Source organism: Lathamus discolor, chromosome 1 (genome assembly GCF_037157495.1).
Source record: "Lathamus discolor isolate bLatDis1 chromosome 1, bLatDis1.hap1, whole genome shotgun sequence".
NCBI classification, from domain to species: domain Eukaryota; kingdom Metazoa; phylum Chordata; class Aves; order Psittaciformes; family Psittacidae; genus Lathamus; species Lathamus discolor.
In genome coordinates this window covers 154,649,431-154,677,203 of record NC_088884.1, presented here as the reverse complement: position 1 = coordinate 154,677,203, position 27,773 = coordinate 154,649,431, and the positions used below count along the sequence as shown (strand labels likewise).

At 42.5% G+C, this 27,773-nt stretch overlaps 1 protein-coding gene across 1 annotated transcript; it reads right to left on the bottom strand.

The window, feature by feature from the left end:
- Window positions 1-11,397: 11,397 nt before the first annotated feature.
- GPR78 (G protein-coupled receptor 78) lies at window positions 11,398-16,797 on the bottom strand. Its single transcript, XM_065665310.1, has 3 exons — window positions 16,130-16,797; window positions 15,566-15,679; window positions 11,398-11,635 (listed from the first exon to the last, which is right to left on the bottom strand). Exons 1-3 carry the CDS (start codon window positions 16,795-16,797, stop codon window positions 11,398-11,400), a joined length of 1,020 nt encoding a protein of 339 aa, XP_065521382.1.
- Between the last annotated feature and the right edge of the window lie 10,976 nt (window positions 16,798-27,773).

The window sequence follows — 27,773 nt, the reverse complement described above, 5'->3', positions numbered from 1 at the left end:
AATGCAGAGGAATGCACAGAAGGCCTTACCATCTCAGAAAAATTCAACTGAATACATGTCTTTCTTTTTGCATTCATGCTTTCTCTGTGCTTTCTTGGGCTAATCAGTAAGAAATGAAGCAACTCAGAATACTTTTCATCACAGGAGAAAATTATATCTATTTAAAATTCAGCCATGATCAAAAGAACAAGTGATACGAAAAACTGGAAGGCAACCTGGCACCAGATGATAGAACAAGAGCACAAAGGGACGACAGTAATAAATATGATTCCACATCCAGAAGAATTTTTGCAAAGTAACATACCCCAATCATAAGCACACAGTATTATTTAAACTTCATCTTAAAAGATAGAACTGACATGAGGACCTTGTTATCTTCTCAAAGGCTGCCTCATATTACTCCCACATGTAAAGCAGCAAAGCAGGATTACTGCTAAAGGGTTACCGGTAATGCATTTTGAGGTTTTTAGTTCAAGATGAGGCCTAAAGGTGACTCTTCCTGACTCCCATAAAGCAAGAAAAATAATAAATAAGTCTGTGAATCATAGAACTGAATGTATAACGGTTACAAGGAAAAATAAATGTGCTCAAAAAAGATCTGTGCGGAGAACTAAAGGTCTTTCTTTTCTTCTGATCACAGATGGAGTATTAAAAATTAATGTAAGCTCTACCAGAAAAGAACTTGACAGTCCTATTTTAAGACTCGTTTTGCTTCATCTCTTCTCCCTGTCTCATAGAACATTAATGCCAAAACATTCAGAAGTCCTCCTCTAGGGCCTGCTTTGCACATTCACAGAGGTGCTGGGAAGCATTTCGAAAAAGTGACTTAAAATGCCTTAGTTTGTAGACACCCAATGGGGGAAATGCACTGGGCCCCCATTCCTTGGAAGCAGATCCTTGGCACTTCCCAAAAAATAAAAATCAGTCCTTCCAAGGTTGACGCTCTCCAGAAAACTGGGTTAAACTCAGACAGCAAGGACCGGTAGCTATTTTGAATGATATTGGCACAAGAACTCTGAGGACTTCAACTTCAGAAATAAACTTACAAGTCAAATCAAGACCCAAGCCTCACTGGGTCTATGGGCAATAGCCATAGAAATAGAATGTTCAACTACTTAGTTAAAACTGAATGTGTTTAAAGGTATCTAAGCACCTTAAAATTGCATATCAGTATACTGACAGCCTATGTCCAACTAAATCTGGTCTGTGATAATTTTAAAGTGTCTTAAGATTTGTTTTCAAGGTTCCAAGGTGGCACAACCTAATTTCTCCCTAAATAAGGAGTCTTTTAACAAATGAGGACTTTTAGTTCAGTTTTTATTTTCTTCTTTCATTCAAAGAATTTACAAAACATGAGTGGAAACTGTAGAAACTGAATAGAAAACAATCATAAGGTCCATTTTTTCCAGACAATATTTGGAAGACATTATCTCTAGCCTGTGGTATTCAGGTGAGCTCCACTTGCCATGCTTGGATTGACATGCTGAATTGCCCACAAAAGACAAACACCAAAGGTGCTGGATAGGGTTAGCAAAGGTGAAGAGACTAGGTTGGAGGCCATCCTTGGGGTCATGCAGCGTTCAAGCAGCCAGTATGTTCAGCAGCGTGATGCCCGGCTCCTCCAAGCTTTTGCAAACATCCTGTCTGCTCTATAGAGAGCAAGCTGACCTCAAGGTTGTTCTCTCAGTTTTGACAAAGTCTATATATATGCATGACCCATATACAACATCTCAGCTTCCTAAGTTATTGTAAAGTCATTAGTTCCTAGATATGGATATGTATTTCAAATGTAGTTAGTAGCAATATCTGGGGGGGTTGTCACTGGTTCAGGGCTGCCTCATGGGATTTGGTCCAGGGTTCATCTAGAGACCTAAAGTCCTGCACAACACTACTACATGCCACCCTTCTGTCACATTACTGTGCATCCAATGACATAGCAGCCTTCCAGTATCTGAAGAGGGCCTACAAGGATGCTGGAGAGGGACTCTTCATTAAGGACTGTAGTGACAGGACAAGGGGTAACGGGTCCAAATATAAACAGGGGAAGTTCAGGTTAGACATAAGGAAGAAGTTCTTTACTGTGAGGGCACTGGAATGAGTTGCCCAAAGAAGTGGTAAATGCCCCATCCCTGGCAGTGTTCAAGGCCAGGTTGAACAGAGCCTTGGGTGGCATGGTTTAGTGGGAGGTGTCCCTGCCCATGGCAGGGGGTTGGAACTTGATGATCTTAAGATCCTTCCCAACCCTAACTATTCTATGATTCCATGAATGTCTTCCCCTCAGAAAAAACATTAACAAGTTGGAAGAGATTTGGAGCGAGGCAACAAATAGGATGAATAAGATGAAGGCTTCATCATTGACTCATCATGACAAATGATTTGAGCTGCTTTTTTTCTTGGCCAAATAATGACTAATTGGATATCCAGGCTTCTTAAAAAAAAAAAAAAAAAAAAGAGTAAGTTATACACTACAGTGCAAGGCACAGTTATGAGGGGTCAGGAGAACAAGAAGAGGGCATTCAGGAAGAGTAAAAAAATATGCTGTAGGATCTTAATTATCAGCCACAGGCTAAACTCAAGGAACAGGTCTATCAATTAGTCAAATCTTTGTCCCCTTTTTACAAAAAAAGGCATAATTTTGGATTAAATTTGGATTATAAAATCATCCCATGCTACTGATAACATGACATTGCTCTGCTTAAAGAGCTGATCCAGAACTGCTAAATTTTGTACAGATATGAGAAACACCTTATCATTCACATATCAAACTGATCTCTATGGGAGAGGTTTCATCAGCACATAAGGTTTCATCAGCACAAGGCCCTTAGCAGCTCAAAAGCTGTCATTGGTTGTCCTAGCTATTAGCTCCCTGAGCTACTACAACAGTGAGCTCCTTGCAACAATGGGGGATTTGTATTTTTCTCATTTCCCTGAATTGTTCATTTCCCCAAATTATCCTCTACTCTTCTACTACAATCAGGGAACAAAAAAGACACAGCGGTACATTAAAAAGATTAACATTACTTGTCAAAATTCTGATTAGTCAGGGCCTTCCTTTAAACCACTGCTAAGCAGGACACCTTAGGAGCACAGCTATGGAAAGAAATACCTGCAGGAGCTGAATGTTTTCTATTTTCCTACAGATTAACATGCTATATACAGCTCTCAATAGCTCCTTCTTTCTCCTTGAAGTAAGCTACATTGCACCAGGAGGAAAGTCCAACCTCCAGTTTTCCTCTATAAGGAAGTCAGGAGAAGCCTTGATAGCTCAGAGCAAGCCATTTGCATACTCCATCTTATGTTGGACCTGTTTAGCTTCAAGTTGCCAAGCAACAGCTACCTTCAAGACTCAATCAATGCAGCAGTGGTATGGGAAATTACAAGGCAAAAGGTCCTATGATGCATTTATTTGTTCATATCATGTACAACTGAAAGTCAAATGGTAACTGACACTCTAAGGGCTGAGCCTGAGAGCATCAGCATTGGAGGTAGAGGCTATGAGCTGTCAGGGCAATAACAGACATCCAGCCATTGCAGAACAAGCCTAGAGAAACCCACTATGCATGCACATTGATGAAGTTTCATTTTCATCCAATCTTCTCTTCGTGAGTCTTATTGGGACAGTAGGTGGGAAGAATTTTATGAGGAATTCATGCTCAACACCTTGATTTAGCCTTAAATGGACATCTGGTAATTTCAACTGAAAGTGAAAATGTGACAGTTCTCATATTATTACTGTGTGCCACCAGCTACAGAAATTGGCAGGCTGTAATCCCAAGGGACAAAATAGATTCAGTAATATTCTTGGTTTGATTCCTTTTCCTGCTTCCTTTGTCAAGCATAAAAGAGTGAGTGGTGCGGTTTGCTTTCTGCATGTTACAATCCTGCTCAGCTGTGCAGGACTGAAAACTGAAAAGGCTGTCCCTGGAAAACTCATGAAAACCAATTAAAAAAACCCCACAGAAAACCAAAACCACAAAAAAAAAAAAAAAAAAAAAGAAAAAAAAGAAACAGTGAGAAACAGTGAGAATGCCACAATAATAGCTTGAGGGAAAGCATCGGGAAAGAAGGGGTCTGAATAGCCAAGCTTTCAGGGGACATGAGAAACCAGGGTAGGTAGAGACTTCAAGAGACGATAAAAGTGGAGGATATATGGGGATTGACTGAGCTTTCAGCAGCTGAAAGGAGGGCAGGGTAGCAGAGGTGCAAGAGAAAATGCTTCTGTTCCTGTGTCTGTTCAGCTCTAAGCTACTGAAAGACATGAGAAAGTTTAGCAGAAAACAAGGCTCAGAGGTGTGAGTGTCAGAGGACTGCAGTGCAGCTTTGCCTATAGCCATACCATCTGCCTTTTCAGTATGCTTAATATCTTTATGTTATCATTTGAAGAAAAACACCTTTTACACTACATTTCCATTCAGTGCCATTAACATGCTTTGTTAGCATATACAAGAATCCAAGGACTGGTTTGCTTTTATTCTTATTCTTAATTCAGTGTTTAGACCTCTTAACTGAGCTGGTCTTAAACGGTCTTTTGGAAAGATTTCTGCAAATTCAGACTTGGACTCTACTGATGAAAATCTTCAAGTAAAATCTTGGCTTATCTCCACCTGAAGTCAGTGAAGTCAGGATCTTACCCTTAAGGTATTTTCCCCTTCAGTTATGCCTCTGCCCACTAGCAAAATGAGTGTGAGGTAATATACAGATCAGATATAAGCAGCCTTCAGAAGAGAAGCAAGAGCATCGTCTCTCTGTTTGTATTAAGTGCCCTACCCACTGAACTTCACTGTCACATACATGGAGTCCATGTTCTCTCATTCATACACAGCATCTCAAATTCTTGATTGTACAGAGGAAGAGGAGGAGGCTTTTCTGCCTAACTTCCAGCCTTGCCAAAGTGACTTCCTTCAAGGAGAAGTGAGACACTAAACTGAGTTTTCACACCCAGAGAAGACCATTGAACCTCTGCCTAGAAAAGCATGAAAGGGAGCTGTGGCTTCGACACATGCAACTCTGTTTTATGAGTAGAGGGTGTTGCTTTTTACATGGTACTGGTAAGCTCCTCAGGGTGGGCAGAGGAACATCTTGTTATTGTATCCTGAATAACTTTCTCCCAGAAATTCAGCTTCACTGTCAACTCTGAGGTATCCCCAGCCATCATGAGATGAATATTTTGAAATGTCTGAGAAACTCACCAAAAGACAAATTCAGGATGAAAGTGTTTGTCTTCCATTCCTGGGTATCTTCTATAAACCGCATTTCACACAATTTGATCCTTTCTTGGCTGTGTGGTCTTTCATCTGCCTTTGGCTCAGGTCTCCTGAGAAAAGCAGTTCTAGTGCTTCCTCGGCTTCCAGCAAGGTAGTGAGAATAAAAAGATAATGAAGTATTCAGACGACTGGTGGGGAGCCAAAAAGGTATTTTAAATGCCTAAAGTAGGCTTCATCCCAAACAACAACAATAAGAGTTTGATTAGCTGCAAAGCCAGATTTCAAGCTGAAAGCCAGTCTAAGCACCCATAAGGAGTGATCAGCAGTCATTTGTAAAACAAAGGTCCTGCATCACCAATCTACATTTCGTTTTACCACGAATAATGACAAATTGAAACAGAAAACCTGAGAGATGTTTAAGTATTCTCATGAAGATGCATACACAAACCCAATCTCCAGACCCATGCCATGGAGCAAGGGCGCTGAGCTACGTGCTGGATTTCAATAAAACATCCTGAAGACATGCACTATTGTTATGTCTGCAAGCAAAGAGAACAGAGTGATTGGATATGTAAAGATAGGAATTATAAAAGCAAGAAGATGGTGGTAATGAGCCTGCCACTTAAGGTCAGGCTTCACTGAAAGGCAGTTAGAATTCCAAGCCTTCAGTTACAAAAAATCAAATTCAGAAAGTGAATTAAGTACAGCTGCTCTAGGGTTAGGAGCATGAGGAGCAGGAGTCTTCTTGGAAAGCATCTCAAGATTTCAACCCGCTTGGTTTAGGAAAGGAAACTTGGAAGGTTAAACAGATGCTGGATAATTTACTCCAAGTTTGCTGGATAATTTACTCCAGGTTTGCTGGTTACAAACCTGTATCTGCCAAGTGCAAACAGAAGGATGCAGTGAAATGGATGAAATGCACAACAACTTGGGTAATGTCACAAAAGGGATGTTCTTGAGTTTTGTTTGGAGAGCCTCTACTGCCTACAGTGGACTGGCACACTTGCGGTAGTGGATTGGGCTGAGAAATGAAGATGCTTCAGTTATGGTTTGCAACATTTCTGAAGGCATCTGATTAAAAAAGTGGTGTGAATACACTGGAACTATCTGTAGTTCCCAACACTCAAAAATACTTTTAACCATATGTACCCTATGACATCTAACATACATGTTTTGCAATATGTTTCACTGGCATGCAGAATGTATGAGAAGCCTGGCTGGTAGCAATGTACGGTTCATGCATTGCTCACTTATGGAAAAGAGCAGAAACACCTAGTTTGCACCACAAACCCTCATATCATGGAAAGGAAAACATGCTGATAAAAGGAAAGAAATGGGACCAGTCATTTGGCCTGTATCACATTCATAAACCACAGGGAAAAGCAGCTCCAGCTCAGAGAAGGAGCTGGTTGCATATACTGTGCCAGGTGACATTTTGTTCTCCCAAGCTTCTGGCACTGAAAGATATTCCTATATTTACAACCTTTCTTAAGGTCATCTCTGCTGTGTCTCCAACTGAGCCATTAAATATTAATTGAACCTGCTTACCAAAAATAAAAAGCAAAACCTCTAATTTACTTGTGTAATTAACACCTCCCACAGACCAGGTGTCCTCCTGAACCAGACTGAACAAGCAGTTGCTCTTCACAATCCTGAAATATGCTATGTGCTTTTGAGGCAGACACACACAGTTACTAGTTCATTCTGCATGCACAAGTGCATGTAATTGTTTGTGGGGAAAAAAAGCTGTAAATACAACAGAAAATACACATTCCAGGTGATGTAGTCAAACCTTCCCACTCACACAAGACAGTTCTCAGTTTTTTTTTTTTTCTCTTCTTTTTCTGTTCTTTTTAAGCACTATGCCTAGGTGAGTTTGAACATCTTGTCACTGGTCATTTTGTTCACCAAGATTCAATACTGCTAAATTTCTCAAAGACCTCAAATTTTAACCCATAGTTGTAAAAATCACAATCCCGCTCTGGTTATGCAAGTGTGCAGGCATTAAAGAACTTTGGTTCCCACATGCTTAACCATGTAATACTACTGACATTACAATTAGCTCTGAAACTGAAGTACCAGCATTACTCATGTGAAGACAAGGTAAATATGTATTCAGCAATCACTCAGCTGCATAGATTATTTGCACAAGTTTATTAGGTGCTGATTTACCCAGATGAATAATGTGCCTGCTCTTCAGCAGGGCTAAAGAATTTGTGAAGAGAAACTTCACAGAACACAAGGTTCTCATTGCTCAGCTGCCATCTAAGCTCAAAGACACGTAAGTTTCCAGTATTGCACAAGCCAAGAAAGCTAGTTTTGGTTTTGTACTTGGACTGAAGCACATCCATCTTGTCAGAATTTAGCAGGCTGGGATACAGCTCGTATCTAAACCTTTCGGGAATATCTAGTCTAAGCTCTGCTTCACCTTTATTGCCTCAGAAACTCAGTCTGTCAGTCTCAGAGTTTATCTGTAATATAGGTGCTAGGAAAAAAAAGGGGGTTTATTTCCTTTGAAGAGGTGTCACTCTTTGTGATAAAAACAATCATCAGAGCACTCACCTAGGAAATAGGGCACACAGACTCACTTCTTTCCTCTGACAAAGCAGATTCAAAACTCCATCATGGATCTCACCAGACAGTATCCAGGTCATCAGGTTTGGAAATACTTTGGTAGAGGTGTGTTAAAGAAAAAGACTTGAATACCTCCTCAGTTGCATGGACTAATTAAAGGTTTGTTGTGTTGCAGAGCTTATAATCTTACGGCATTTAGGAGGAGGATGCCACCCAGATACAGTGCAGTTCTCAACTCAAGTGTCTATTGCCAAAATACAAGTTTGGAGAAGGGAAGAAGAAATGATGCTTCTCTCACACACTGTTTTAACAACTCACAATCGTTTTCCCTAAGCAGTCACAGGTGGGTGACAGCTCATACTCCTAGAGAAGTGGTAGTATCGGGTAGTCCTGCTGATCCCCATGGAATTTCCAACTCCAAAACTCACCTGCCAGGTATTTGCCAGTCTCTTGTCTCCCAGCAAAAACCATTCCAGGCTATTGAGCAGGAAATCCAGATAAAGTTTCCTGGAGCACTACCTTTGTGTTGCCAAGAGTCCATGTCAACAGGAAGATGCCATTTTGGATATCACACTTTAGCTTTGTTGGAAATATTCTGATCCAAACCAAACTCTACAAACAGGATTGCGTATCCGATGTTTGTTTTATCTAAAATGTTAGTAAGAGGGAATCCACAGCCTCGCCATCTCTGGTGAATGCTCCCATCATGTAAGATACATGTTCTCACTTCCAGTATATCACTAAATCATTTGATCCTTTTTGCAGCAACCCCCAAAATGGGGGCAAAGTGTGGTTTCCTCCTACCTCTTCCTATCCCCAAATAACCCAGAGCGTGGTGAATGAAGCAGCAAGCTAACAAGTTTTGCCTACATCAGGAACCTGGGGGAATGAAACTGGGACTCCTCACTAAATGGCTCCTGCTTGGTTAGAAATGTAGAGCAAATCCTTCTCTGGTGGGGAGTGAGAAAATGGGAGAAAGAAAAATTTACCTGTAGAACTGGCTATGCATATTGAGCAGAGGAAGATGTCTTTTGGCAGGCTAAGTAAGGCAGTTAAACTTTATTGCAAATTGATACAGATAGGACTACAGCTCTCCTTGCCCTTCCTTAGCTTCTGGTCTTCAGCATACTGAAGATCTTAGCTTCTTAATTCTCTATGAAATCAGATCTAAAGGATGTTGTGTTACAGCCAGCATAGGCTTAAAATATTTTCTTTTCTTTTGGTTTTTTGTTCCCATCTGGATCTGAGCACCTCCAGAAATGTTCAGTGCTTTGTGAGGTTGAGCAGTGTTGTAAAGTGTGTGCATGAAAACCGTTTTAACTGGCATGAATAAGATTTGTTAATTAATAGCAGATGTAGCAGTTTAACTATGTTCTATATTTTCATATTATGTTTTATACCTTTAAAATGTGGCTTATAGTTTAATAGCTATAAAGTTGGTTTTTTTTTTTCCTTTACTATTTTCTTGATTCTAGAATAGAAAAAAAATCAAAGTAAAGCTTTATTTCATTTGTATATTTTGGAGTTGACAATTTTATACACTTAACTATGTGTAACATATTCTTCTTGTACAGTGAGCACCATTTGTTTAGGCAACCAAAGGTAAGCCAACGATTGTAGGTATCATTAAACTCATTCAAGATAAATGCTCTAGTCTATCAAAACCTTTTGGCACAAAAATGACTAAAAATGTCTGAAAATTTAGCATCCACCCCCCACAGACATATGTGGTTCTTGTGTTGCAGCTGAAATGAAAGACTGAAGCACCGGGTTTTGTAGCGGGAGGCATGTGGAGGCAGACAGGAAGACAGTAAAACTGGAAAGATTCCATAGACGACTTTTTTTTTTTTCTGAAATACTGTATTTACACAAAATTGGAGAGAGTACAAATACTGTTACTAAGAAGACAAAACCATTATAGTACATTCAATTTAAACACAGGCAGAACTATAGATGCAAAGCACAGAGGCCTAAGGTACTTGCAAAGGGGGAAAAAAAGTGCCAGAAGGGCCTCAGAGATTAAAAGCAGGAGGTAAGAGAACAAAATATTTGTCACGCAGCATCACCTTTCCTTGACTTCACTGGGCTTGCAATAAGATGCTCCCCTTCCTCATCGTGGGTGGTGAGGAAAACCCTCTTGATGTGCAGGCTGCTCAACACTGATTTTACAACACAGTTAAGTGCGTACTTAATTTTTATCAGGGGAACAGAGCTGTTAACTTCAGATGAAATTAGATTTGTGCCTAATCACATACTTATATGCCTAGTTTGACCAGGCATAGCCTTCTGAATGCTTCATAAGGTCAAGTCCATTGTTACATAAAAAATAAGTGTTCTTTACCATCTTTTTTTTTTTCTTTAAAATATACTTTAGAATTTCTTTAATTTTACCCTTATGTAATCAATTAGAAAATAGTAGCTTACTGAATGCCATAGAATATTTTGGTTCATGTCATATAATCAAAGGAATATAGTTAAAAAATAATTCCCACATTTTTCCAAAGCCTGTTTAGATGTCAAAAGAAATAAAAGAGAAAAATACATGTAATAATAAAGCAGCTTTGCGTTTCTGGGCATTTGGCAGCAGGTCTGTTACAATATTTCTCAGACATCTCTTGGTATCAGTTAAAATCACCAGATTAATTGATCATTACAAAAGAAAAGATTGTACAATATTATTACAATCCACCAAATATAGCCAATGCATGAAATAGTTTACATATTATGTATCCCTTAAAAAGAATTAACATATTTTAGCCTGTTCTTTGAAAACACATAGCTTCTGAAGTAATATGTCTTAAACATAGTGGTATCTGTCACTTCTACTGTCTAACAGCTTTTTTTTTTTCTGAATAAAAGCTTGTTTGAATAGGACTACTAGCTCAGTGATGGAACTACAGTGCTATTTAACTAAATTCCTTATACGTCTTTGTTACTGTTGCTGTTATTGTAATCACATACCACTGAAGTGCTAAATATTAGTAACTCAGATATGTGGACTTTGGTTATGCTTGATAGAATACTGGCATATCAAATATATGTACCACTTCCTAAAGGCTATGTTACAATCATGATGCTTAGTAATAAATAATAGTAACAACAATCTCAGATTCAAAGTGCTGACTCACTTGAGGCACCAATACAATAAATCAATCGATTAAAAGACTTATTTGTAATGTTCAAAGCTAACAGAGCAGATCCTGGGCTGCTGAGTTACACGCGCAACAAGTCGGACTCTGAACCTCTCCTTCCACCCTGGGGATTCCTGTGGTCCCAGAAGACACTGGAATGTCACATCTGATGTGGAGTGCTCCAAGACATACCAAGTCTTCAGACATGAAACATTAAAAGCCCTCTAAGCTTCTCTAAAGCCTCCAAAGGCTCTCTTAAAACACCTCAAACCTACTCCATTCACTCAGGGCCATGACTTTGCCAGATATTGTACTTGGTTGCAGACCAGGGCAGAGCCTTTTGTGAAAGTCCACAATTAAATGCATTGCATTAATGCAGCTTTCATACCCTGGAGACACTGTCACCATTGCTGGCTTGAGAGAGGAAAGGCAGCTTTCCAGCAGCAGCAAACACCTGTCTCACTTGAGGGGGAGTGCTTTTCATGTCATTAGTTTGTTCTGTGCAAGCAGTAATCGTTTTCAGTGTCGAGAGAGCTGTTGTACCCCGAGGACGGATACAGGTCCCTCTTAAGTATCCTATTGACGATGTTGATCAGAACTTTTTTGTACTGTTGACGTAAAAGTGAGTAAACAAATGGGTCTGATGCAGCCTTACTGTAGGTGAGGCACTTGCTTATAATTCCCCAGTAGTAATTTATGGTAACAAAAGGAAGGAGCTCTATCAACCTGTTAAACATTAAAGAGAGATGGAAACACTTGAGTGTTATATTCACACTGAGACCAGTGCTCAACTCATGCCTCATGAAACATTAAGGTAGCACTTATTTTCTTACAGTACACAGTCCCTGAAGAAGAAGGGCCCTGTACTTACTCCTTGTATTCAATAAAGTCAAAGGGAACTTTCCTAGCAAGGCCACCTGGAGACAAGAATCATTCCCTCTATGGAAAGAGAGAAAAAGCGTGTTTTCAATGTTAATGCTCCTATGCATCAGAGATAAGAAAGTGCTGCAGTTTATTGCTCACTTTCTGAATTTCGTGGGTTGTGCTGACAAGTGGTGAAAATCTCAGTGACATAATTAATTAATTAAACAATTAAGTGACTTTCCCATGGCAAGCCTGAGATAGGCAAATATGACTTGTGGCATTCAGGCTCACTCAACTCAGTTGCCTAAGTATAGCTGTCTCTTGACACTTGAGACATTTGGGCACAACACCCTTGGCATCAGGCTGCTGCTCCTGGAAGTTGTGGGTTTTCTCTAGGTCCTGTGTCGTATCTGTCAGCCTACATAGAGGTTTTGGATACTATGCAGCATCTCAAATGACACCAGGAACCTGGTCTAGTTCATAGAATCCACCCCCTCAGGTACAGAACAGTGAATCTGCATTACACCACTTCTGTGAATTATCACATATGCAAAGAGGATTCCTGGTAGACCACTGTATTATGAAGAACATTACAGTATCTCAGAGAGATTTGGTTGGCACCTGCAATCCCATAGTATGCGTAGGAGCACAACTGCCTCTACTTACCTGTGAAAGTTTCTGCGTGCACTTGGCTGACCGCTAGTTTGACCAAAGAAAACAAGGAGACAACAGTTTTATCATCATTATATGAACAACCAGATGTCTCCAGACCTGTGTCTCCTAGTCTGTGCTTCACGGCTGATTTAGTGGCCTCAGCACCTCGGTTGAGATGGGTGTATTAATCAAGGGGGAAGAAACTGCAACTAAGTTAAACAATTTTTACACAGCAGTGAGAGCAAACCTTCAGACTGTTTCAGCAAACATCTGACACAGCTTATCTGCAGCAGGCAAACTCTCCAAGAGGGTGGAAAGAACAGGGTGAGAAGATTTTATTATCTGTACGTCTTTGGTGATGTACAGTGAAACCTTTTGCAGGAGCAAGAATATATTGTTTTGCTATATTCATTCCAGAAGTGAAAAAAAGTACCATGAGATAAAATAGCCCTTTTCTGTAGCCTAAAAACATCACTGTTTGAAGATGTTACATCAGAAGCTTTCTCAAGGCTTAAAGAACCTTCTGGCCTCTTTGCAAAGTGCAGAGCTTCCGATGTGCAGGGTGTTGACTTTTGAAGCTGTTCCAATCCTTCTGCATGGAAAAACTGACTTACCACCTCTAGGACTGAACATTGCAACAAGGGGTTGGACTCTGACAGAAAAAAAAATCTCATTTTTATGTGTAAAAGTGAAATCATTCTTATGGCAAGTGCATTTAAAACCCGATGACTTTTGTTTAAAGCTGCTTGGAAAGAATTCCAGTCAATTCAAAACAGAGATAACAGGAAGACACAAAATGTGAGAAATAAATAATTGTATAATAAGTGACACTTGGTTGCTGAGGTTTATCCCATCCTGCATATTGTTCCAATACAAGAAATACACATTTGATATTTACACAATTGATATTTTTATAAAGACTCTAAACAAGAAGAGTAAGGTATCTTTCAGTCATGGAAATAGATGTATTACTATGTGCTCTCTTTAATGTATTATGGGCCCAAACATAATTGCACTGAAGACAAGAGAAGAAAAGTTACACAGATTTTAATAAGACAAAGGGCCTGGCCAAATCAAGTCAGCCTGAGAAATATCCATCTGAATGCATCTTAGTATCATTTTCTTGTTTTCAGTGCCATTACATAAAAGATGAAATTCATCTGTCAGCTTTTAGTGAACAGATGAATATATTGCTAATGATCCTAATCTCATTCACGTTTCTGAAATGAGGAGCAAATACTGAGCACAAAATGCAACCTGAGTCACAGGGCCAAAAAGCAAGAAAACAGGGAGGGTATCTTTCACATTGTGTCCATTGAGATGGCTTCAGTGCCACCTCCCTGGAAACCAGAATGGGGAAGTAAGGTGAAACTGGCATGGCAGGAAGTCCTCCAGCCTTACCTCCACCACCACCTTTTATCTATTGGTGCCTGGAAACTCTCTTGCCATTGGGCTAAAAAGCCTTTGAGGATGTCCTCCCCAGACCCTTGCCCAATTTGCTTTCACTGACCAACTTGGTCCTTGTGGCTGAGATAGAAGCTGTGCCTTGACACACACATTTATGCAAACCAACCCTCAGCCTTCTCTCTAGTGACACATAAGGAACCAGTTTGTCACATAGAAAATGCGCCATCTCACGTTTGTCAAATGCAAGGTGTGAAGAAGGAAGTCTCTTTTATTTTAGAAGTTTACAAAAAGTATCTTCACCCTGAAAAAATGTGGCAGTGCTGAAATTTGCTGAGCTTGGTAATGTTCAGATGGAAAGAAGATGGCAAAATCCACTTTGCTCAATATAATTATATCCTGATTACGGCAAAATTGAATAGAAAATGACTCAGAATGTACTGAACAGTGATCAATTAACCTTTTTACTCTGTGATGTAATGTTAATATTTGTAATAATCCTTTCAACTGCAGAAAAAAAGAAACAAAGGAGTCATCCAGGCAATCAGTCAAGAATCCCTTCAAAGTATAAATAGGAACTGAAATACATGTCATCCTAAAGGTTAAAAAATGTAGTCGTTTTTGAGCACAGGCCTAATCTGTGGAAGAAAAGGGCAAAGACAATAATCGTAAATGGCATGTGTGTATGCGGCTGTGTAGGATCAGCACACTAAAGCTGGCTGATTTGTATAAGCTGGAGTGGCTGCAGACCCTGGCAGCTTGGCAGCAACCTTGAGGAGCCCTCATGAGGGTCATTTTGCAGACTAGTGCACCTTCCTCAACAGAAGGAAGTATTTGGAGGTATCTTGGACACACTGTTAAGTGGGAAATAGTTTAAAAAATCACTTGTGAAAGAAGATGTAGCCCATTTTAGTCCAGAGATGAAAGGCTAAACCCTGAGGTGCTGCAATTCAGCGTAGTTACATTCGCTTCCAGCTCACTGGTGTATGCAAGTTGTGAAAATAATAGCCATACGTTCTGTAAAGACTATACAAGTATGGAACAAAAACAACGCATGACTACTTAAAAAGGTGCAGACCACCAGGGTGGACTCCAGCAACTCTGGCCAGTTGAGGTGCATGGTGTTTCCTTTTTCTACACGTTTTAAAAATCTAATGATTGGTTTCCCTGGGAGATAACTCTCACACCTCATCACAAGGCCATGCTGCATCATTGACAATGCATTTACAGACATTAATGTTTCCAGACACAAAGTTTATCTTACAAGTTATCAGCCTGGATAAATGTAAATTATGTCACCTCAGCTGCCAATAACAGCAAGTTGGCCTTATGCCTCGAAAGAGCAAAAAAGACCTGAGCTAATCAGGAAAGCTGTCTGCTTTCCTCACTATTGCTCAGGTTGTGCTAATAAGGAAGGGTGGTGAGTCTTTTCAACTGCCTTCATCTCCCACTGTCATGTAATTAATTCCTGGTACTTGTCCTAAAAGCCTCTTGCTCTTGGCAGAGGTGCCCAGACCTGGCTGCAATAGGGAAAGGAAAGCCAGAGGCTGGGTGTGCAGGCAGTCAGTGTGTAAGCTTGTGTGAGTGTATGTGAGTGTGCTCTGCCACTCAGAACCAGCCCCGGGTCTCCACTAGGTTCTGTTACCCCAAAATTAGCTGTAGCCTCCCTCCTTCCCCCCGGAACCTGCACATCAGAGGGCATAGTAGTCCCCCACCCCAACAGACGATACTGACCTGGTGATAATGTAAGGACCAAAACAGATCACAAACGACCCTATAAAAATACTGATTTTCTTGGTAGCCCGCTGCCTCCTCCGTTTCTGCTCATTAAGACAGCGCTGCTTCACACTGCGAAGGGAAAAGAGCAGTCGGTTGGTTAATGCAAGAAGCGGGAGGCTAGAGAGAAGCGCAGGGGAGCGGGGAAGGACCCGCTCCCGAACCGAGAGCGTGTGCACCCGGAGAGGGAAAGGCAGCGCAGCCCCTGAGCCGAGAAAGAAGGGAGGGCAGCCCCTGCCCCGCCGAGGCTGGGGACCCTCGCACTCACCAAAGCAGCGGTTTCCGGTTAAAGGGGAGCACCCGTCGGAGCGGGATTAGCATTTCAATAAAGCAGGTTACAGATGCACAACCCACCGTTTTCTGGCGCTATAAACAGCGTCTGAAAGTAGAGGCAGAAGCGCTCGCCATGTGGCCGGGGCGGGGGAGGGTAGGACGGGTGCTGGGGGAGGCAGGGCATCCTCTCCGCCCGGGGTACCTACCGCGGGTGCCCCGCGACTATGCATACGAACACACAAGCTTTACCTGGGGTGGATATCCACCAGCAAAACCAGAGTCTGCATGGTGATAATGTCTATCCGCTTGCAGTGGAATCGTGCAACTTTCAGCACCTTTAAATAGGTGAAACACAAGATCACCAGTGATAGCATGAAACTGGTGGAGTGAAAGACGATGGTGAACACTGTAAATCTTCTCCGCTCCGTCTCTTCTTTCAGGTGCAAGGTGCAAGAAGCATAAACGCTGCTGTAGTCTACCCACGAGTAAAACAAGGATACCAAGGGGAACGTGAGGGAGTGGAGCCACGAGTAGCCCATCAGTATCACAGCGTCCTTATACCGCATCTTGCTAGTGTAGCTTAGGGGGAACACCACAGCAATCCATTTGTCGATGCTGAGCGCTGCCATGCTCAGCATCGTATTGGAAGTCAGGAAAGTTTCCAGGAAACCCACCGCTTTGCAGACGCAGCCCCCGAGGGGTTGCTGGCTCCTCAGGATCCCCAGCAGGGTAAAAGGCATGTTCAGGACGGTGAGGAGCAGATTGCAAAAGGATAAGTTCACCAGGAAAACCCCGGCTACCTGCTTGCGGATCTCCGTACTGTAGACGAAGCATAGCAGCACCAGGAGGTTGGAGAGCAGGGAGACAACCAGCACCAGCACGAGGAGCAACGCCAGCAGCACGCCTGCCAAGTCCATCTCTCAGCGGGTCGCCGAGAGCGGGCGAGGGCAGGAGGAAGGGGGCACCAGAGCCGGCACCGCAGCCTCGCCTGCCGCCGCCCGCTGCCACCCGCGCATGTTGCCGGCGGCGCGGACGGGGGGCAGGGGCCGGGGCAGCGGGATATAGGGAGGGCAGCAGCGGCCGGGAGGCAGAGCCGAAGGCGCAGAGACAGGGGCGAGGGGAGCTGGGCTGGGCTGGCAGAGAGGAGAGGACCCTTGGGGGAGAGGCTTCCCCGACAGCGGTGCCAGGTGGCGGTGGAGCGGGGTGCGGAGGAGCGGCGGCCGGAGGAGCGGCGTCGAGGCACCCGGCTGAAGGAGCCGGAGGTAAGGGGGAGATCGGGGGACCCGGCAATGGGAGCAGGGGCTAGCGGGGACGGGGCACCCGGAAACCGGGGCTAGAGGGGCCGGCGTGGTGCGGCCAGGAGCCGGGCTGGGTCTGGGGGGAGCCGAGGCTCGGTGCTCGCTGCGCTGTCCTCGGTGCTGAAACGGGCGCTGCTCCGACGGCCGCGCCGCCCTGCCCTCAGGCCTCGGTCCGCCTTGCCCCCCGCGCCGTCGCCAGCTCCATGTCCCACCGCGGCTGCCCCTCCGCCGGGCGCACGGCCTCCTTCAGGCAATGAGCATCTTCCCCCGGTGCCCAGCCCCTGAAATACTCGAGCCTCCGAGCCTCCCGCGGCGACTCATGCGCAGACGAGCGGCTGCGAGGCACAGGCTCAGCCAGGGATCGCGGATCTGTCTGATCCACTCCTGGACCGCAGGAGAGCGCAACAGGAAGTCTAACTTTCCGCTAATGCGCAGACCAGGATCAAGCCTTGCTGGCAACGAGTTGCTACTAGTTTAATCCTTGCGTAGGGCTCAGGCACACTCTGAGCGCATCGGCTGCTTCCAGCATTCCTGGATCCTGGCGAAAAGCCAGCGCCTGTGTCCCCTCTACGACTGAGGGATTACTTGCCCTTTCTCCTGCTTTTGTCTCTTAGCGCCTAGAGGAGCTATGGTTGCCCACCCCCTGCGTATTAACACTGTTTCGCCACCAGCCAGCAGTGAGAGATGTTGCTTTCTTAGAGACTTTGGCCACTTGGACTCACATTTTTAAAGCCCCAGCTGACTGAACAAGCGCCCACATTAGGGTGATGCTGGCACACTTTGTGGAAAACTAAAGCATCTCTTTTACCATTCTCCATTTACATTGTTAACATGACAGTGTGATGGTAAGAAAGGTTCCTTTAGTTATCACATTGTGGCAAAGGCTGAAAAGACAGAAATGAAAGAGTCCAGAAATTCTCCCTCAGCATTTGTAAGGAAAGTGGATTACACAGCTAATTCCAAAACCACCATAAATCTTTGCCTTTGATTAAAAATAAAAGAAAAAGAAGAAAAAGGGAAAGAGGGAGTAAGTTTTGGTGCATCAAAACACTGGTACAGAAGAAAGCTGCCATGTCTAATCAGTATCACATTTTACAGCTGATTGCCAGAACTGACATGAAGAAAAAGGAGAAGAAAAGGTAGCTTTCCCACTATCCAAAATGATTATTAATATCCTAAGGAAATGCTGTATTGTATGTCTTGTCCCTACAATGTAGCCTTGTCACGCAAGTGTGACCACTGTGTGAATAACTGCACACAAAACTACTTGAAAGAGCCTGAAGGCAGTGTTTGTGTTTTGTTTCTGATTTCCAGTAGCAGTTACAAGTTTTGGATCAGGCCCTAATTGAAAAGCTTGTTATGGTAAGTTTTGTGTCTTAAGGAAAGAGCAAAGCAGCAAGACACAAGATGTGTTATTTGGAAGAGAACCAGTACTGTATTATTCCTCAGGATGGAAAGAAAATTAAGGTTTTCTTTGATCAGAAAGCTGTCATTTCCGAAGTTATAAAGGAGCAGATACAGTTGGCACTGCTTATGCCTGATGAACAAAAATCCAATACATACCTGTGTAAGCATTAAAGAAAAAAAAAAAAAAAGAGTCTGTAACAGCCTGACAATACCAGTTCTCTCAGAGTTCAGTTGTTGCATTTATATCATCAGGGAATCAACACTGCAGAGCCAGACACTGCACAGAGGGTTGGGAAGAACTGAATTGTCATGGGAGAAGCTGTCTATATCTATGTGGAGCAGAGGTTCTGCAATTACTCCTTCTCTCATATCAGCAATTCTTAAGGTTCGTATTAGTCAGAACCCATCTCTGGCTTACCTTTCATTTAATAGTACCACAAGGTTATGGAGCTTTTATGCTAGCCATCTGGGATTAGAGGCTGTCTGTGTAGTGATGTCAGGTGGGATAGACGCTATTTTATAGCATCACAGAGGCAACCTAGATGTGCTGTTCTCCCACTGTGGTAGCTACTTGAGAAGCTATTTCCGGTTGCATGCAGACAGAGGGCACATACACACAATTTGTCTTGTACAACCTTTACAAATGAAGAATGAATTGTTTCTGAAAGCTAATGGAGAAAGAACACATCAAAATAAGAAAGGGGTGTGTGTGTGTGTGGGGGGGGGGGTAGTGGAAGTGACGAGTGGCAGAATGCCGTGAAAGGAATTACACTGCTTTTACACATGTACAGTAAGTTGTATGTTCCTCTGCAACAATATTCAGGGCTCAAAGAACCCAGCAGGGATGACAATGTTAGATTTTCCCATTTGTTTTCAGTGAGCCATTGCCAAGGTGATAAGCTAAGTGTATACATAACTTCCTGTGGGATGTGGGTCTTCTGCTGATCCTTTTCCGTTTACGGGCAGCAACCCACAACACTTCATACTGGCCGCCTTTCAGTCTGATGTTCGAATACACATTTACAGCTTATGAGGCTGAAAACAGTCACTTATGTGAGACTGGAAGCCTTGAACTTGCCACTGTGGATTTGCAAAAGTAGGTATCTGCCACCTTATCCCCTGAAAACACAGGTATTCCTGCTACCTTTTGCATGTAAGCAGGCATCCATAAATCACTGCAAATAACTCATTAAACACACATATTTTCCCCATCAAGATCTTAGTGTTTACTTTCATAATCAAGGATGCTGTCTTGATTGAAACTGGAGACTGTGGAGACTGATGCATTACAAATAAGAAAAGGAAAGAAAAGAGGCGCTTGTCATTAATTATCCTTTTATAGACACAGACTATTAGTTCACACAGATTAGGTAAGTACTTGAGACTCTTGTTCTAAGATCTGCATCATTCATTAAATCTTCTAAATATTGACTGCAATATATTGGGTTTGATGGTTAATGGACTATATTCTTTGGAAAGGAATAGGGGATAATTCAAATTCCCTTTTAGTTTCACTCCAGGAGAGATGTGTCATGCAAATTTCATTCTAGATCACAACTGAGCATAATTCATCCCTAATCAATGTATTCTGCAATGACTAGAAAAACATTTAATTTGGCTCTAATTTTAAGAAAGCACTATGAAAGAAGGAGATCTCAAACAAATTATATCAAATAATTTGTAAGTACAGAGAAAAGCAACCCTTTCCCCCAGATTCTCATATGATAGGTGAAGAGAGGGAAATTAAACTTTATTAACCACTATGGGGGGAAATGGAATGACTCATAGAACTGATGCTAAAAACAAAGCTTTTAACTTGGAGGCCACTTGCTAAAAAGGGACCTATTTCAAAACAGAGCAAGAATGGTAATATCCATGAGATTTTTCAGTATGCTCTGTAAACAGCTCTGGCAATCGTAGTTCCCAACAACCACATGGAAATATCCTCTCACCACCACAATGGCAGTGGGTATGTTGTTGTTGCATTAGTTTTAGTTAATGAAGCTTTAGTGAAGCTGGAGCCCTTGAGTCCATTAAGACTCCGCAGCAACTTATTTTCTATTTTAATCCCTTCATTTATTTTTTATTCCCTCTTTCTTTTCAGAGTCATGCCTTATTATGATTTGAACTATAGGGTCTTTGTGCAAGCAGGACATCCTTACCTGCTATACAAATACAGCTTTTATTTTTTCTGGAACATTAAGACAAATAAGCAAGCAGATAGTAGTAATGTGATAACTAACATGCTGTTAGTCTCTTCAGAAAAGATGCAAGGCCTGCCTCAGTCTAATACAATTCTGCAACACTGTTCCTGTAGCAGAATTCCAGTGGGCACGTTTACCACCTGTGGAATAGCTTTGTCGTAAAGATCTTCCTAAAATGGAGTAAAGCCAAACTGAAAGGTCTACACATTCCTCCTGTAGACCCTCAATTTGCAGGGAAAAAAATTGGAGTAGTAAAAAACATGTGCATTTGTCATAACTACAGCTACATAACTTCCTGAGAAGGGAGAAAAGAAATATGAAGTACAACCATGCAACAATTCTGCAGATTTAAATTACTTCCAATTGCTTAAGTATTGTTATAGGGAGCCTCATAATTCAACAGAATCTTGAAATTATACAACAAAACTTGCAAAACTCTTTTGGCTTGTATTTGTGTTTATGCAAACTGCACATATTCCCACAGTCTACAAAAACTGATCTCAGAGTACTTCTAGCAGAAATATTTGATTCTGGAAGATGGAGCTGAGGTTTGAAGAAACAGGTAAAACTACCACAGGAATAGCTGGTGAAAATGCTTTTTAAAATCATAGAATCATAGAATAGTTAGGGTTGGAAAAGACCTCAAGATCATCTAGTTCCAACCCCCCTGCCATAGGCAGGGACACCTCACATTAAACCGTCCGACCTAAGGCTTCATCCAACCTGGCCTTGAACACTGCCAGGGATGAAGCACTCACAGCTTCCCTGGGCAACCCATTCCAGTGCCTCACCACCCTAACAGGAAAAAATTTCCTCTTTATATCCAATTTAAACTTCCCCTGTTTAAGTTTTAACCCGTTACCCCTTGTCCTGTCACTACAGTCCCTGACGAGGAGTCCCTCCCCAGCATCCCTATAGGCCCCTTTCAGGTACTGGAAGGCTGCTATGAGGTCTCCACGCAACCTTCTCTTCTCCAGGCTGAACAGCCCCAACTTCCTCAGCCTGTCTTCATACGGGAGGTGCTCCAGTCCCCTGATCATCCTCGTGGTCCTCCTCTGGACTTGTTCCAACACTTCCATGTCCTTTTTATGTTGAGGACACCAGAACTGCCCACAATACTCCAGGTGGGGTCTCACAAGAGCAGAGTAGAGGGGCAGGATCACCTCCTTCGACCTGCTGGTCACACTCCTTTTGATGCAGCCCAGGATACGGTTGGCTTTCTGGGCTGCGAGCACTCACTGCTGGCTCATGTTCATTTTCTCATCGACCAGCACCCCCAAGTCCTTCTCTGCAGGGCCGCTCTGAATCTCTTCTTTGCCCAGTCTGTAGCTGTGCCTGGGATTGCTCCGACCCAGGTGTAGGACCTTGCACTTGTCATGGTTGAACTTCATAAGGTTGGCATCAGCCCACCTCACAAGCATGTCAAGGTCCCTCTGGATGGCATCCCTTCCCTCCAGCATATCAACCGGACCACACAGCTTGGTGTCATCGGCAAACTTGCTGAGGGCACACTCAATCTCACTGTCCATGTCAGTGATGAAGATGTTAAACAAGACCGGTCCCAACACCGATCCCTGAGGGACACCACTTGTTACCGGTCTCCAGCCAGACATCGAGCCATTTACCACAACTCTTTGTGTGTGGCCATCCAGCCAGTTCTTTATCCACCGAGTGGTCCACCTATCAAATTGATATCTCTCCAATTTAGAGACAAGGATGTTGTGTGGGACAGTATCAAACACTTTGCACAAGTCCAGGTAGATGACATCAAGTGCTTTACCCTTGTCCATCAGTTCTGTAGCCCCATCATAGAAGGCTACCAAATTGGTCAGACAGGATTTCCCCTTAGTGAAGTCATGCTGGCTGTCACCAAGCACCTTGTTGTTTTTCATGTGCCTTAGCATGCCTTGCAGGAGAATGTGCTCCTGGAATGTGAATCCTGTGTTCTGTTTTGGACCCCTCACTGCAAGGCAAACAATGAGGTGCTGGAGTGTGTCTAAAGAAGAGCAAGAAAGAAGTGTCAAGAGAACAAGTCTCATGAAGAGTAGTTGAGGGAACTGGGGTTGTTCAGGCTGGAGAAAAGGAGGTTCAGGGGGGACCTTACCGATATCTACAACTACTTGAAAGAAGGTTGTATCGAGATGGGTGTTGGTCTCTTCTCCCGAGTAACAAGTGATAGGACAAGAGGAAATGGCCTCAAGTTGTGCCAAGGAAGGTTTTGAGTAGATATTAAGCCAAATTTCTTCACTGAAAAGGTTATCAAGCATTGGAACAGGCTGCCCAGGGAAGTGATAAAATCACCATCCTTGGAGGTATTTAAAAGATGTGTAGATGTGGCACTTAGGGACATGGTTTAGTAGTGAACTTGGCAGGGCTGGGTTAACGGCTGGACTCAATGACCTTAAGGATCTTTTCCAACCTAAATTATTCTATTATTTTCTTATTCTGTTTTTGATATTTCTGAATGGAAATGGAAATGCAAATACTGGAGTATGAAAGGAAAAGAGCAAAATACTCAGAATTCAAAACAGTTTCAGCTGTGATACAATTCTGAAAACGGATATGTATGAATATGTGTCAATGCTTCCTTTTTCTCCCACTAGTTCATTTTGTTTACAGACAGAAATACTGTTTCCTTGAACAAATGGCACAGGAACTTGAATCTTTATCTATCTTCCATAACTCAGTGTCAAGTTAGTCAAAATACCCAGATTATGCCAGTTCTTTGCTCAGATTGATTCTACAGCAGGGTTACCCTTGAATTAATGGAATATTTAGGAATTGGGCTATAACTGGAATTTTTCATTTTACAATGGTATAATTCTTCTGCAGTCTGGAATAAAAATAAAATCGTTAGTGGAGTCCTATTGAATCTCAGTGTAAAAGAACATGTAGCCTCCTTCCATGTTCATCTATTTTTTCCACTTCTTAAGAATTTGGTATATCAATAGATTTCTAACCTGACAGGAATAAAGATTAAAGTGCATTTTCCTTACTATTTTTCCTCAGTGCTTCACATACACAGTGGTTCATACTGGCAGTGCTGTACTACACTAGCTTGTTATAAAACTTATCAAAGCTGCAGGCATGGGGATGAAATTCCCAGGAGTCTTTTACTGGCATTTTCAACAAATGTGACAATGCTTAACACTTCCAGGGGCCAGCAAACATTAAATGGCATTTTCCAGAAACTGCTGAGCAATTTATTTACTGTTGCAGAGAAGTTCCAAAACCAGCATATGAAAAAACCAGCATGTGCTCTGCTGTACTACAGAAACTCGCCTTTTCCCACCTTACTTGCTCAAAATCCCCCCTCTCCCTCTCATCTTACACAGTTTGATTCTGCTTTCCTTGAGTCAGTGCAAACCCAAGATGAGTCCCTTAAAGCCACTGGGAAAACCAGTGCAGTGGAAAGGAAAACAGTCAAATAGAAGGCTGTTGAAATAATATGAAGCTTCTATGATGGGGGCCATTTTGGTTATAGTTATTTATTATGCAGACTCCTCTCAGTAAGCACACAACCCAACTCCTTTGTGCAGTAGAGAGGCTGATCTGACAGAGATCATTGATGAGATGCTCAGGGACAGAGATGCGCAAAGCCGTTTGGATAGCTGTAGAGGAAGGAGTGCATGAACACAGACAGGAGCTCTTTCCTAAGCTGTTTGCTCAGGAGCAGTTTAAACAGCCGCTGAATCAAAGGAACAGAGAGCAGTGGGCTTGTGTGATGGAAAAGCCACTGTGGGTTGAACTCAGACATGACCAGAGCAGCCACAGCAAGGCAAATTGCTCTGGCATTATGACACAGTGCCTCTCAGGTCTGCAAATTTCCTCCTAAGGGACACACACAACTTATCTCCTCATGGACATGCAGCACACCACTCCCCATAATTCAGAAGCAACAGCCATGAGCTGTACAAAGATGACTCTGCCCCATTCCTTTAACTTTCATGTATTAATCTTTCTGTCGCAGGTTGTTGTTTGAATACCCTAAGCAACAGTTTGCCTTTCCCTCAGCAATAACTGCAGAGAGATTTCTTCACACCCCTGCTAACAGGTACAGTTTCTATTGGTGAAGGTAGTCAACTGGCACCATCTGTTTCGAGGAATAAATAGCAGGATATTTTCTATAGCAATTCTGTAATATCTAGGTACTGTCCTCCCATCACACCCATCCCTTTCTCCTGCCTACCCACCCATCCACCCGCCTCCACATCCATCCGCAGGAACATGTTCTTGCAGAAAAAAACACTCTGGCTCAGAAGAGATTCACTGTAAGAAATGGAATTGGCAGGTAATAAATAGGCCTGTGCTATGCAGCTTTCACAAAAACAGTCTCTGGGGCTAAGGCTTTTAAATGTGAGCACAGGTTATTGTGAGTGCACAGCTATCTCGGGTCTCTATTATCATGCACCTTTTACTGCATGTTTCACCGAGTGTATTGAAAAAAGCCCAATACCAAGAAGCCCCCCTTTCATCAGAGTAAAGAAATAAAATCAAGGAACTGCCAGGACAAAATTGACACTGTATAATACAAACTGCACACTAGCATAGCGGGGGTTCCCACAGTAAGCGATGTTGCTTAGGAACAATAATAACATGTAGCCCCAAATCATCCCCTCTGATTATGCAGGAAGAGACTCAGTCTCCCACCAGAATCATAGAAGTGAAGAATAAATATCACACACCTCCTTGGGTCTTGCTCTTATCCTTACATGGGATGGGTTTTCATCTGGAGGACATGGGGCAAGTTGGCCTCCAGTCCTGCCAGGAACCCCTCCACAAACAAATGCTATCAGTCAGTAAGATCACCAGAAACACACAGGAACGGAGAACCAAAGCACAAGGTGGGGATGATGGCTGTAAAGCCATTTCTTCTACACCTACCTTTGCCCACCTATGCAGAAGGCCACAAGAAGGGCCCTCTTCCCCAAAACACTATGCTTGGAATAACCTTGCCCTGACCTCTCCCATGTTTGTGGCAGCAGGGGCTGAGGGACCCTTGCACTGGACTCTTGTTTGCCACATCACATTTTTGCATGTTGCTTCCTTAAACCCTGGTCCTAAGGGAGGATGATGGGCATGTAGGCCTTTCACAAGTAGGAAAAGAGAAGCTCTGTTGTGCCTGGCCAAGCACAGCTCCTCAAAAGTACCAGAAAACTTACCCTGTGCTCTATCTGACCTTCTCTTAGAAGCCCAGTGCAAATCAATTATTCCTAGAACAACAGTTTTTCCTCCTTATGCTGATGAGGTCCCTTGAGTTTTGTAACCTCTGCAATTCCTTTGGAGTTGCGTGACAAATTATTAATTTATTCTGAATTATTACATTTAGTAATCATATTCATTTTTATGCCTCTTTAGGTCATTTAGGGTTTTGTCTCTTTCCTTGATAATTGTTTTCATTAACATAAGAGTAGTCTTGGAAACAGCTAAGCAGAGCTTTAAACCCATCACTTAGCTTCATGCAATGAATTGAGCAAATAAAAATGTGCTGTTCTGTTGCCATACACAGAGCAGTTCTGGGCAACTGCTGTCTATAGCTGCTGTGAGTACTTTATTTCCTGAAAAAAAAAATATCCCAGGAGCTGGGAAAACCTTTCACTAGCCAGGCTAATTCAGTTGCAAGTCTAGGATGGGAGAACTTTGGATTTAGTTCCCTAATCTGCCTGAGTAGTGTGCAGTAAAAATTCTGCCTTGTTTTAACCCAAAGAGGGGGTTGAGCCTGCAGAGGCCGGTAATCAAATTGCTGGGTAACAACCAGTTCTTGTCTACGGTGGAACATTTGGAAAGCTTTCATTTTGTTTTGATGTTGAAAAGAAACAAATTTAATGTCTTGAAAAGTCTCACAAAATTGTACCTTCTATTCTCTGTGTTTTTCTATCCATTCTTTCCCCCAACTCCCACTTCTCCCACCTACTTGCTCAATTTGCTGTGCCCCAACTCATATTTACATTGTCAAATGTATGTTCCAGAAAGGTTAACATCACTGCCTATGAACTTCCACCCTGGCAGAGGGACCTATACATTCCCTTTGTGGAAATAGTAAATAATTCTATCTCTCAGTGCTCTTTAAGCGATGTCTGAAATGCATAGATTCCATTAAAATCATCTCTATAGCATGAGATATTGTCGTCTTTGCTCACGTGCCTAAGCATTCAAGGTCAGTGATGGGAAGGAGGCATCGTACCAGGTGAGGAATATACCAGGTCAGTGGGACAGCTTTTCCTTGGAGCAGTAGTAGATGGCACCCCGCTTGCTGGAGTTCAGTGATTAGCCTTTGAGTGCTGTGCTGGATGGAGGGAAGGGATGGGTCTGAAACACAAGTCAGTGCTGAATGGGAGTAAGCTACCTGGAGTACAAGCTCTGCTGCAGAAGAGTAATCTCCAACCATGATAATGACAGAATCATAGTACAGTTTGGATTGCAGGGAACTTCAAAGGTCATGTACTCCAACCCACTACAATGAGCAGGGTCGTAATATGTTGACTAAACAGATTGCTGGCCTCAGTATGAGCAGCAGTTCTCATTGTTTGAGATGAGAGGATATATCTAGTAAAAATGTGCCAGAAACAGCTCTTTAAGTCCATTTTATAAAATACTCCATTTTCTTTGAGATTATGTATCTGCTATTTCTTTCCAATTACATTGCACAATTGCATTTGAAAACAAAGTGTTAACTTTAAAGGGTTTATGCATAACAGCTTAAAAGACAGTATTGCCTTGAAAATTGTGGAGGTTTTCTTTTAATTAGCTAACGCTAAAAATCAATAATCAAGGTATATTAAGAGGATTTACAGATCATAAAACCAAATAAAGGGAAAAGCTGTGATAATTTATTCTGACTTGATATCAAAAATGGCTATGGCATTATCTTGCTTGGACTACAGCATAAGGAAAATAATCAGAAAATTCAGTCCTGAAAACAAAGAAAATCTTACACAAGGAATGTATTGCAGGGGATCTATCAAATTTGTCTTGACTATTTGC

Excerpts from the sequence above, each read along its gene's own strand:
- GPR78 (XM_065665310.1), bottom strand. The coding sequence starts at position 16,797 with ATGGACTTGGCAGGCGTGCTGCTGGCGTTGCTCCTCGTGCTGGTGCTG. Across the intron at positions 15,680-16,129 it reads CTGGTGGATATCCACCCCAG|TGTGAAGCAGCGCTGTCTTA; the intron begins GTAAAGCTTGTG and ends TTCCCTTCGCAG. Across the intron at positions 11,636-15,565 it reads GGTCCTTACATTATCACCAG|GTTGATAGAGCTCCTTCCTT; the intron begins GTCAGTATCGTC and ends AATGTTTAACAG.